Here is a 12711-nt window from a genome sequence, read left to right on the forward strand (position 1 = left end):
TTTTTTTTCTGGACACCTTCAAAATTTAAAACAGTTGATGGAAGCAGCTCATTTAAGAACTCCTTTTTGACATAGTCAAATCAAGTCTTTACAACAATAGAAGCCATTTTGGGCAATTATTGAGAATATAACAAACCATTGTTGTAAAGACTTGATTTGACTATGTCAATAAGGAGTCCTTAAAACTACAATAATAGATTAAATTTGATTTTAAAATTCACAATTAATAATTTATCGGGAACATAAAAAAAATAGCATTAAATTTAACCATTTTAATTTACAAAATTTAAAAAATAAATAAATGCACATTGGAATTTTTGAAAACAAATTGCTGCGCATTAAAATTGATCATGTTAAATTGATCAATTAAATTAATCAAAACTAACCGTTATTAGTTAAATACCCAGAATTTTAAATTTAACTATTTTACTTGTTTAAACATAACAGGCGCAAACTAAAAAACTTTTTAGAAAAATAGGAAACAGTAAACTTGTATTTTGGATTATGTAGGTTTTTCGTTGACAACAAACCGCGGGGACGCAGCGTTTGCAGAAACAGAAGGGGTTTGATGGTCTGTGCGTTTGTAATTGCTGGTCTCTTCGCAGCCGCCGCCAGCACTTGGCTACGGTGCACGTCTCGCTTCATTATTTGACCCTTGCCCGATGAATATTGAATAAGACCCGAACAATGTTCTCTCTGGCGGCGCACAATGCCGAGTTACTTTGTCTTGATCCTTTGAAAGCGGCGAGCGCCCTTAATTATTCATCCCCGAAGGGCGCCGGCCAATTTTAATAATTCTCCACACCGCACCTGCTACTGTCGCCATTTTTAGCTGATTTTTGCTCCAACTGCGGTTTGTGACCGCGTGCTGACCACAATTCTATCTGGTTTGGCACAACGAAAGCAACCGTGCATTTGCAATGAGAGCGGAACCGAATTTAATTCGCAACCCAAGGGACAATTTCCAACCTATCCAGCTTTGTCTGTCTTTTTTACCTAAAAAAGGTTCCCGAGAAATTAATTGCAAAATTTACGAGATCGAGTTTCCGCGTAAATATTTGATTCGAGTGAGTTTTGTTGGAACAAACAAAAGAACTTTTTTGAGCTAAAAAAAAAGGAAAAGAGAAAAAGAGGCTCATTTCAAACCGAGTCGAGCTGAAAACAAAACGACGCTGGAGAAGCCACGCTATTTATATTAATTACCATCATCAGCAAAGCACATTTTGCAGCGGTTTGCACCATTTTTTCTGGGATTAAAAGCACTGCGCACGGAATAAAATTATGTTTACTGGCGAGTGCTGTGCTGAACGAGCTAAACTGATTTATTGGGCCGTGATTTACGAGCATCAACTATAACTCGGAGCCATAAATCGTGGGACAAAATAGCAGTTCTTATGATATGACCTTGCTTGCTGGAATTATTTATGACGCTGTGTGTGCATATTTATGTAGAAAAGCAGCTGCTCGGCCATTTGAATGACAAAAGCTGCGGTCGCGTCTTGCGCGGCAATCTCGGCCCATATTAAATTATTGTGCTGCTCAAACTGGACACAAAATTTATCCCGCCGCTCATAACCATCAACAGTTGACGCACAATTCCACTTCAAACTGTGTATGAAAACAATTTGTCAAAACGCTCCACTCTCGCCCCGAATGGCGCAGAAATTTGTCCTTTGCAAGCTGTGGAGACGGATGGTTTTGGTGCGCGACAAATTGCGTTGCTTGCGAGTATGTCGACTGTCAAATTAGACTTTGTAATGCATGACTGGAAACAATATTCCCCCTACGTCTCCTTTTGTGAAAAATAATGACGTTTCATCTTATAACAGAGAACCGCCTGGTGCCTAATTGTATTTTTTTTTTCAATTTGAAGAAGTTGATTTTTTTACAGAAAGTCTAAAATAATTTTATTGTTTTTAATAATAATGAGGTCGATCCAAAAGGCTAACTTGGCCCAGGCTAATTTGACCTGGCCTGGGCTAATTTAACCCGCCATTCAATTTTGCTGGTGGGCTAAGTTAGCCCGGGGCTAAGTCAAGTAAGCCTGGGCCAGGTTAGGTTTTTGGATCGCCCTCAATATTAATTAACGGAACAGCCATTTTAAAGGGAGTGGGTTAATGAGATGGGTAGAATTATTTTTCGCGGTCGTTCTAGGTTCGAGTAAACTAATACTGACGCCAGCATCGCACCGGGTCCCGGTGTTTTAAACCCACTTCTAAAAAAAAAGAAACAATATAATTATTCTGATTCTCAATTAAATTTTTCTCTTTTCTTCTTATTTTTAGATAATATTTGATCTGGTGCAGATGCTTGTAATTTTACAGTTTTTCCAATGTTCTGCTCTTTCACGTCATAATACATAATATGAAAAGGAGCATTTTGGCGGCATATTATTCCTATCAAATACGCCGCCGAAAGATGCTGAGAATATCGGAAAATATAGCCTTATGGAACTACTGGCAAAGAAATTCGCTCTGACAATGAGCCAGTGTTGACACGTTTAGCAGTATGACTGTGTGAGGCTTTAGAAAACCAAGACCTTCTATGCGCTGAAAAAAACTACTCCAATAATAATAATACGATTATCAAATTGTTTTAGTAATTGTTATCAAAGTAGCAAAACACACACTGCATAATTATTATTGTTCAATATTTTATTGAAATTTTCAAATAGCTGTTAAATTTTTAATTAAACATATATCTTCCATTTTTTATTTATAATTTGGACTTGATAAACTTGATTAATTTTTAATGATGCCTCCAAACTAATTTCTAATTTTTACATGAGATTTTTTAAAAGAGAAGATATTAAATGATGTGTGTAGAATCAAATTTATTGAACTGAATTTCCCTGGATCAAGGCGTATTTTGGCATAATTCTCGCCCAATTTGATGCGAGGATTTTCAGAGAGGAGAGCGATTTTGAGTGTTAAATATAATATCTCCGTTCACCACCACACAGCTGAATGCGCCGCATGCAGCTATGCGTAGTATGGCGGTGCGATATAACGTTAGAGAACTTAAGAGGCTTAGCCGTTATGCATTATGACATATATAATATGTACAGCACGCGGTCCTTGTTGTGTTTGCGTGAGCGGCGGCGGCACAGCTCGTAATCCACACTCAAAATAAATAAACGACGAGTGATGCGAAAGCGATTCATCGGGCAAAATTTCTTTTCCCATTATAGCATACGCAAGAACTATGTACGAATAAACTTTTTTTTTTTAGCCAGGGACATACATGAATTTTAGTAATTTTTTGCTGAACGTTTCCTGCTTGTCGCTTACTATGTGGTGAAATGGAGAGCTTGGCGCCTCCTTGCTCTCTCCGGCGGCGCGCGTGATTTACAATTCAGAACCATCAGCACCAGAGACTAATCCGGTTAGTGAGCAGATCAGAGATGCCGAAAACACATCAACTTGTCTCCGCACATCCATCTCCACACACCCTTCGGCATGTCTCTCTGAAATGTAATATTCCCAAAATGGCTTGCATGAAAAAGAGTGCGCGTGCTTGATGGAAAATGTGCCATTTTCAAAACTAAAATGTATTCCTATCATAAAATTGTGCTTTTTTCATATCGATAATGCTGGACAAAAAAGGGCGGTTCACCGCCTGGCAAAAGAGAGTCGGCAACGAGCTCAACAACTGTGCCAAGCCGGTTGCATAAGGCTTATCCACAACGAGGCTGTCGGTAGCTGGTCGCAATGCTATTGTTATGGGCCCGCTTCAGCCAGCTTGCGCTTTAGCGGTGTTGTGGACAGACCCATACCTCATGTTGAAAGCAAAAATGAATTATCCTTAGAATAATTTATCCCCGATGTGTTATTAGACAACAGATCAATATTAAAATATTTGTGGAAGTTTATAGGATGACAATAATGTCTCTGATTCCTGCAAGGATTTTTTATTAAAAGGTTTCCAAATGTAAATTTTCCAATTCAACTATTTATTTTCTGCCCAACATTTCTAAGGGTAATAGGTCTTCTCGAACTTTTGTCTTCTGTCCTTGGGGTCTTTTCTGAGGGCTTTCGGCACATACTTAGGAGGAGTTTCGTTAAATGTAGTTCTCCAAGGATTTTGCCACAACTCGAATGGTCTTCGTCTTGCCTCGTGAGGCCTTGTCTTGAACTTGATCTTGTAGATCCATTCCCAGTTCCAGTACTCTGGATCGGGGTCGGTCTTCTTTCCATTGCGACAAATCTTTTTGAACAAATCCTCCAGGAAAACACGTTTGTCTTCATTCTCTATTTTCATGACCATAGGCACCTCAGGATGTAAGTAAGGAGTAAGTTCAACACCTTTCCTCTCTCTGGGCTCATTCATATAGAATTTCACTAGTGTCTTCAAGACTTCATCATTAAAACCTGAAAAATCAAATTAATGACAAGAACTTTAAGCTCTTGATTGTTTTATCTTACCATTGATGGTTCCATTCTCGATCGACTCAAATAACTTTAGAGGCTGTGAACTCCAGCAGATATTTCGCTTTGGATTTTTGGAGGTGTTTTCAAAGTGAAGTAAAAGCGTGTTTAGTTGGTAAGTGTAAAATGACCAGTGCTGGCCGTTGCTGATGACTGTCTGTGATACCAGGGGATATGTCACATCGTTGAAGGTGGAAAATCCTGAGAGAAAAACTGTGAATAAGGAACTTGATGTAAGTAATAATAAAAATTAATACCCAAGTAACAAGCTTGAGAGAAAAGCCAGGAGAATGAGGCAAGGATGGCTTGTGAATGAAGAGCCTCAATTTTGTCCTCCTCTGGGAAGCTTTTAAGTTTTTCAGTGAGCTGATAATCTCGGCCATGGAAGGAGATGGTGCCAAATCGATGATCATCGCCAGGCCAAACACCTACAGATTATTAAAATTAGTTTCTTAAAATATCACAAGAAGCAAATGTTTTACCAGGGATCATTGTCATATATCTCCTGGTAGTGAAGTTTCCATGGACTCGGGGATCAGCTTCGTGGTGCGGTACCTCCAACTGGGCGTTGGTGCTTTCTTGCTCTCCAAGTATAGGCTCCAGAGGGTGATTGGCTCGAACTTGCAAGACTGGCGAGCCAATGTACTGAAATCGACGATCTCGGGGCCACGTCAGCAACGGTTTGAAATCGTCTTTCAACTCAAAAAGATTTTTCGTCTTTTGCTCCAGCTCGAATCCTCCAACGTTCCAGGCAGCTTCCAACCTTGGCTGTGGGTCAACGACTACGTCTTTAAGGTGGGGCAAGTGCTTTCGGAGATTTGAAATCAATATCGAGTTTAAACTCTCCATGATTCTTTGCGTCCTGACTTTTTCCATTTCCCTGGGACTGGCATCCTCGCTGAGGTCGCTTTGTCTGTTCCATTCAAAAGCAAGGGTGTCTGCAAATTCAGATTTTATTTCCGCTGCATGCTGTTGGGCCGCAGCCTCGATCTCGTTGCTGTTGTAGATTGCAGGAAGGCCGTTGACCAAATGAGTGCGCGTGATGTGCTGGTGAAGAGCCAGGGTGTTATATTTGATGTCACCTTCCGTCAGCATGTGGCACTTCCAGCCGTAGTATCGAGGAATATTGATTTCGATCAGCTTCTCCTCGACGGTATCCAGATTTTGTATTTTTTCATGCCACGCTTCGGCCTCATCCTTCCGACGTCCTCTCCAGGTGATGTCTTTGATTGGTGGGTACTGTGGCTCTTGACTGTATTCTTCAGGGTTTGCGGACGTGCTCATCGGCCGTAGTTGCCGGATGGCAGCAAAGCAGGAGCTGCTCCTCAGACGAATCATGCCGATCTGTGTTTGATTAAAATATAAATCAATCGTTTAAATACATCAATCATTATTATTAATATCAGATGAGCGAATAAAACTGACGAAACTTACGTAATATGGAAATATCAATTTAACAAAATTTAATAGAAAATTTAAACCATTATTATTGCTGCACAGAAATTAAAATATTTTGTTCCGGACACAAAAAGCCAAAGTGGGCGTATTTTTTTCATCAGATTCTGGGTGCCATGTTGATTTTTGAAAGTCCCGCGATGACGGTTAGCGCCCCCTATTTGAGCCTTTTTGAACTCAGATTCCTTTTGTAAACAAACACAAATGCAAGGAGCACAAATATTCCAACTATTAATCATATTTCAACGACAAGTTTGTGCAAATTTGAATTTTGAGTAGTCGGTTGCATATGTAACTATGATTATTTTTTAGTACATTTTGAATTGTCTTGCAGAAAAAATACTTCAGAATGAATAGAAAATGTGAGTTTATGAACATTTTAAAACATGATTGTGTGTGCTATGTTACATGTGTCGGTTTATGTAATATTTTTTTGTCCAGTTCATTTTTTGTTTGTTCCACATTAATTTTAATAATTATTCCCTGTTCTGTTCTAGTCGGAATGAATAAGGCTTATGTGCCACCACATGCCCGCCAGATGACATCGCCAGAGAGATTGAAAAAAATCCGCAGCCTTGTGTGTTTGAATGTTCCTCCGCAACTTTTGGACAAGGCTTCCTTCAAAAGGCATTTTTCCCAATTTGGGACAGTCACAAAGATAAACATTACTGCTGCAAAAAATTCAGCGCAAGTTCATTTTGAAACTCATGTGTGTTTCCAGATCATAATATTTTTCAAAATTTGTAAACGTTTTATAAAATCCACAGGAACAAGCATCTGCTGCCAAACGAAATGCCGCGAAAGGGTTTCCAGAGAGTTTCCAGCTGTTTTGGTCGCAAGTGCAGCCAAGGAAATCATTGGATTTGGACACATCTGGTTCTCCTACAAAAAAGGCAACCGCATCAGGCGCAGCCCAAGATGTTCAAGAAGAACTGCAAAGTATGTCCCAGCAAGGAGGATATGTCACTTCAGAACGAAGGTAAATTTAATAATATGCATTTTGCTGGAAAATTATTTCTTATCTTATTATTAGGGATGAACCAGGCCCATCTAAGCAGCCCCGCGTGGAAAACATTTCGAGCAACCCATTTGCAGGAAAGAGTGAAGCACCACCCAATCCTTTTGGCAGGCCAAGTGTGTTTGGCCAGCAGTCTCCAAGTCGCAATTTGTTCCAACCAAAAGAAAACCCACCTCAGCTTTTCCAACTTTCGGATAAGCCAAAGCCACTTTTTGGATTACCGCCAGCTAGCCTAAATCAGCCAGAATTCCAGAAGTCCATCTTTGGCACAACTGCCAAGCCGGACGTTCAGTTTCAGACAAACCCCCCGACTGAAGTTCGATCTTCAAGTGTCAGCAAACCGGCTGTGTTGTCTGTACAGGCTCCTAAAATGAACACAAAACTCCCTGCAGAAACATTGACATTGCTATCAACTGCAAAGAAAGTGGCAAATTCGATTGAGGACAAGCTGGCTGTGCTCGAAGCTCGGGACAAGCTGATCCGACAGAAGAGGGTGAAGAGCTCCAACTTAGCCTCTGCAACAAAAACTATAGGAACATGTCCAGATATGTGTCCAGAAAAAGAAAGGTCACTTGGCAATTTATTTGTAATTTTCATTCTTATGCTTCTATTTTCTTTACAGATTTTTAAGAATAGACAGACATCAAGTTTCTCAGTATGAGATCATAGATGGAGAGCTAAACCACCAATTCTTTGTGAAGCAATACTCGAGAAGCTCTGCTGACCAAGAACTTCCCCTTGCTCATGAGCTTCGACCATCACCAGTCCTCCGCATGACAATGAATTACCTGCTCTCCCATATAGCACCCAGGGTCGAACTTCCTGGAGAGCATTTAGGAGAATGGTTCCTTTTCCTCTGGGACCGAACCAGAGCCATTCGCAAGGAAGTGACGCAGCAGGAGCTCTGCAACGAAGATGCGGTTGTTCTCCTGGAACAATGCGCTAGATTCCACATTGCCTGCGCTGCCAGACTTGCTGCTGAAAATGTCAAAAATTTTGAACCAAAGATAAACACGGAGAATTTGGCAAAATGTCTGCAGACCTTGAAACATCTGTACCACGACATGAGTCTCGAAGGAAAAGCGTGTCAAAATGAAGCAGAGTTCCGAGCTTATATAGTACTCCTCAACTTAAACACTGGGGATGCTATTTGGGAGGTAGGTCTAAACTGAATTATTTACATCCATTTCCCCCTTGTTTACCAATTTAAATTTTAGTTTATTAATTTGTTCGTCACTTTTTTTAATTTTAAACTTTGATACAAATTATTTGATATTTTTAATTTTTTTTTTATGTTTAGGTCCAGCAATTAAGCCCTGATGTGTTAGCTTCAATACCAGTGAAACAGGCCATCAAAGTGTATCTCTCTCTCAGCACACACAACTTTGTGGGCTTTTTTAAAATGGTCCGCACCATGGGTTTCCTGCCAGCAGCAATTTTAATGCGTTACTTCACTCAAGTCCGCTCAAAAGCCCTAGAAATCCTAATCAGGTCCTTCTGCCATTCTGTCAAGTCTTCGTTCGCGTTTCCGTTGGATAACCTGGTTAGACTGCTAGCATTTGAAGACATTTCCGAGGCAGCGGAGTTCTGCCAGCACCATGGCCTGGACACAACTACCGACATGGTCTTATTTTCAAGAACAACCTTCATGAAGCCAGAGACTAGCATTCCCATCCGGAGAGCCAAAAATTTGGTTGAGAGTCAACTGCAAGTGACTTTTGCTGAGGCCATCGCTGGATATCCCATTGCCAGTTTCAATAAAGAACCAAACATGCCAGCGTCTAGTTTTGGCCCAAGAGGAACTTTGAATCCTGAAATTTTAGCAAGTCTGGAGGAAATTTCTGTGGCGCAAATGCCTTCGAGCAGCAACATCACTCTTTCGAAAGGGATTTTTTCCAGCCAGTCGCTCTTTCCACAGACAACGCAAATGATCTTCGGTCAAACTACACCAAGCAACGTCCCTGCAAGAACAATTCCTACAACACCCCAGTCTTTGTTTGGACTGAAACCTGCTGCTAGAGAAGTGGCTTCGCACATGGATCCGCAAAAGGTTGCCCGAATTGCAGAAGCAACTTGGGAAAGCATTGTTACGAGAGGAGTTTCTTTATTGGTAATATTAATCGTAAATTTTTTAATACTGGCATTTTAATTTTCTTGTTGAGTTTGAATTTTTCTCTTTGATGTTTTTGTTTAAAACCTGTTTATTTTCAGGTTCAAGACACTGCATCCAAAATGCTTCGAGATGCGAAGCGGCAGAAAATTGCTCATTCTATCACGAAGACTCATTTCATCCAGACTATCGACCAATATACCAAGGAAATTTGCACTAGTGAGCTTGCAGTTGTCAAAAAAGAAGAAAATTTGAGAAAACTGAAAGTATTTGAACTAAAGCAGAGGGAAAAGATGAGGGAAAAAGAAATCGGCAAGAAGAGTGACCAGCTTGTGCATCAATTTGTATATCAGGTTGTTGCTGAAGAAGCACGGAGTTTGGCCTCTGCAGAATTGCAACGGCAGAAGATTCTTCACAACTGGGTTACAAACACAAACGCCAGGGTTACGGACGAAGCTCTGAAGGAAATTGTCTGCAAGGTGGCTTCCGAGGAGCTGAGGGAGGCGCAATTGTTGTGGAGGAAGCAAGTCCAGGAGTTGACGGAGAAACTTTTGCTGTGCAGGGCACGCCGAATGTTGCTCAAGTGGAGAGACTTGATGGTTATGCTCAAGGAGCGAAGAGCCAAGATGCAGCGATTCCCAGCAGGAAGATCTGTACTCAATACTGCAGATCAGTTAGCGGAATTGAGCGTTGTCAGTCCCAAGCGGCATCCATTGTTTTGGACAAGGAAAGAGATTCAAAATCTGACAAGTAATATATATATTTTTTTTTTTTTATATATCATCGATATATCATCAATATTTTATTTTTATGAAATTTAATCTAAATAAATAAATTTTTATTAAAGGTTTCCAAACAACTGGAACTCAAAGCTTGCCTCTGGTGGACACCAATTCCATTTCATCTATGCTGAAAGTCGTCAACAAACCTGTCCCACTCCTCGTTGGGGACTACCAAGTAACTCCAACAGTGTGGCGACTCTTGGTCTCAATTCCATCAGCAGACTTCGATCTGAGGACCTGGGCTGAGCTTTGCTTTGCTCGAGGTCGACTCTCTGATCAAGGAGTGAGTAGAATAGTAATTTTCACAGGAGACTTAAAAATCAAGTTTATTGTTTTAGGGGAGCACAACATTTTTGTATGATGATCTCATAATGACATTTGAGCTGTCCATTGGGTTGACGAGCACCAAATGCACTCCTAATGCTGTTGCGTTGGTGGTAAAAGATCAATCAGATGCAGCTGACAGACTAGAGCAGCTACTCTTAGAGCCTCCACCAGTGCCTGTTGCCCTCCTTATGCTTGGAGATCAACCTCTGGGCAAAAAACTGGAATGTGCCCTTCAACGTCTTAGCTCAGCTAAGGTGTTATTTAATGTCAACGTTTTTGTGTTGCCTGAAGAGCCAGATTCCGCAGCAGAGGTATCTCAATTCAATTTTACCATTTCATGCTTTTAATCTTAAATAATTGAAGATTCAAGGAGCTCTGGAGTGGTTAGCTCAGAAGAGCAAAAACTCGGTCGATTTTTATGTGGTCACCACTGTGTCAGACCTCGTCTCCAGTATAATGCACGAGTCATTTTGGCAAACTGTCGTTTTGGCAACTGGTCCCAAAACTCACCAGCAGAATTCAGCTTTGCAGAAGGTACAAACATAACATTAATTTTGTAAAGTTAGTATTAAAATTATGCATTTCCATCCAATCAGAACCCAGTTATGTGCCACGCGATTACTAATGCTGCACTTGATCACTTGGCAAAACTGACTTTGGCCCCTGCGTTATTACAACCAGAAGAAGAATGCCTTTTAAAAAACAAATACAAGTCTTTGCCAGCCAACTGGAACTCCTGGCAATTTAGGCAAAATGTTTCTCAGGTATATTTTTTTCGAAAATTTAAATCAAGGGGAGTTTGCAAAAGTATTAATGTGCCCCAGTCTAATTTAACCTATCAGAATGCAATTTAAATGGCCAGGTTTTAGAATTTTTGATTGGCCCGGATTGACCTTATCTTATGTCTTGTTGCACAGGCTATTAACAAACACAAATTGCCACCGCTGGACTTTGACATTGACAATTGCGACTGGCCTAGTGTTTTTGTCATTTTGACAGAATTTTGCAGAAAACTTCCAATGGAGTCGTCACGCTTAAGCCTTTTAATCAGCTGGTTAGTTTTAAATATTTAGCGATATTCTTGAATATTTAATTCTTTTATCTTCCTTTGTTAGGACATCTCATCAAATTATTGCTTTAAGCAAAAACTACAGTGCCAGTCCAGACAGTTTACCATGGCCCAGCCTTATTGAGGTTTTAAAACATGCAAATTATGTATTATTTGAGCTAATAAGCCTTTTACCTCAGAATATCTGCAGTGAGTTCATCGCCTCTCAAAAACTGACTGATCCTCTCAGCCGATCTGGATCGGAATTTACTTTTGCTATTAGTAACAAACAACTGCTTGAAGTCTTGTCATGCAATTGGTGCCCGAATGACTTGCTGCGACTTATAAGTATGCAATGCATTTTGTATCTCTTAGAGAAAATTTATTTTTATTATTCTCTTTTAGGACAATTGTGTCAGAAGGCTTGTACTGCAAATTTGGAAAACTCTGGTGAACAAATAGGCTTGACAAATGAAAGCTCTCAAAACAGACGAGTCCTGGAAGATTTGCACAACAAACTTCAGTCGTTTCTTCTTGACCTCGAAGAAAGCAAGAAAGCCCAAGTTGAGCTGGAGATGAAAATAAATAATCTCTCCTAATTGTTTTGTAATCAGTTTCAAATTGAGTAACACCCAATTATTTGATGTAAGATAATAAATTAAAACAAAAAGTTTTGGACCAATCTTTGTGTCTTATAGAATCTTCCCAAGAAAATTATTCAAAAGAAATAGATTTTTTTTCTTGTTGTATAAAAATATAGTTTATGCTAACATTATGATAGTTTCATTAGAGGAAACATTATGTTCAGTATTGTTAACAAAATGACAATTTTTTTATTTTGTTCTAATATTCATTTACAAAAAAAGGATGAAAAAAAACTTCTGAACTACTTCAAAAATATGGAAAATGCAATTAATTATAAATTTGAAAGCAAAAATGAATTAATCTATAAAAATATATTTAGACTTCCAAAAGTTAAAAAAAAAATGCCGTAACTCTGATAAATTCATGTCTAGCAGGTGCTACTGCATGCTTTCCATGCATGAAAGGCTCTGAGTTGTAGAGGTCAAAGGGGTCAAAGGCATTCAATTTAAATATTCCACCCCCCCCCCCTTTCTTCCTTCTACATCACAATAACTAGCTTTTGGCACTACTGGACGGGGTTGGCGCCACCTTTCTCCCGGCGCGCTCCCTACTCCCAACAATTCGCTCCCTTTATTTATATTTACATTCCAGCTGAAAAGCAACAAGTGAGGATAACATCATATCGTGGTCAGTGTGTTTTGCATTTGTCTTGGATCTTGGACAATGGACGACTTGGACGCGGGTGGACCCTTCTGTGGAAATAAACATTTGGAGCAGATCGTGTGTTTTTGTTGACCGTCGCTTCATCTATACACGCCACAGGTAAAATTTGGGGGTTTTATGGAATTCATTTTGAGAGTTACAAAAAATGTGTGAGCAATTTTTCCAATTTTTTATGGCATGGTTTTTCATGTCATATTAAGCCTTTGCGGAAACGTTCTGGTCCTCTCCAAAGTCTA

At 39.8% G+C, this 12711-nt stretch overlaps 2 protein-coding genes across 3 annotated transcripts; one reads left to right on the forward strand and one right to left on the reverse strand.

The window, feature by feature from the left end:
- Window positions 1–3931: 3931 nt before the first annotated feature.
- On the reverse strand, window positions 3932–6023 carry LOC132198747 (large ribosomal subunit protein mL65). Its single transcript, XM_059622952.1, has 5 exons — window positions 5862–6023; window positions 4910–5771; window positions 4685–4855; window positions 4425–4628; window positions 3932–4370 (listed from the first exon to the last, which is right to left on the reverse strand). The coding sequence occupies exons 2-5, from the start codon at window positions 5763–5765 to the stop codon at window positions 3973–3975; spliced, it is 1629 nt and encodes a 542-aa protein (XP_059478935.1). The 5' UTR covers window positions 5766–5771; window positions 5862–6023; the 3' UTR covers window positions 3932–3972.
- Window positions 6024–6083: 60 nt separating this feature from the next.
- Window positions 6084–11843, forward strand: LOC132198746 (germinal-center associated nuclear protein). Of its 2 annotated transcripts, none has more exons than XM_059622950.1 (16): window positions 6084–6134; window positions 6217–6244; window positions 6380–6591; window positions 6650–6861; window positions 6916–7467; window positions 7523–8057; window positions 8201–9010; window positions 9112–9760; window positions 9858–10075; window positions 10131–10430; window positions 10483–10653; window positions 10716–10883; window positions 11037–11173; window positions 11235–11313; window positions 11368–11515; window positions 11573–11843. In XM_059622950.1, exons 1-16 carry the CDS (start codon window positions 6087–6089, stop codon window positions 11764–11766), a joined length of 4461 nt encoding a protein of 1486 aa, XP_059478933.1. In that variant the 5' UTR covers window positions 6084–6086; the 3' UTR covers window positions 11767–11843. The 2 variants fall into 2 exon arrangements, with proteins under 2 accessions (XP_059478933.1, XP_059478934.1); XM_059622951.1 differs by having other exon boundaries at window positions 6092–6159.
- The last annotated feature ends 868 nt before the right edge of the window (window positions 11844–12711 follow it).

The sequence above is a fragment of the Neocloeon triangulifer genome, unplaced genomic scaffold (assembly GCF_031216515.1).
Source record: "Neocloeon triangulifer isolate White Clay Creek 2 clone unplaced genomic scaffold, ASM3121651v1 ptg000013l, whole genome shotgun sequence".
Classification (NCBI taxonomy): Eukaryota; Metazoa; Arthropoda; class Insecta; order Ephemeroptera; family Baetidae; genus Neocloeon; species Neocloeon triangulifer.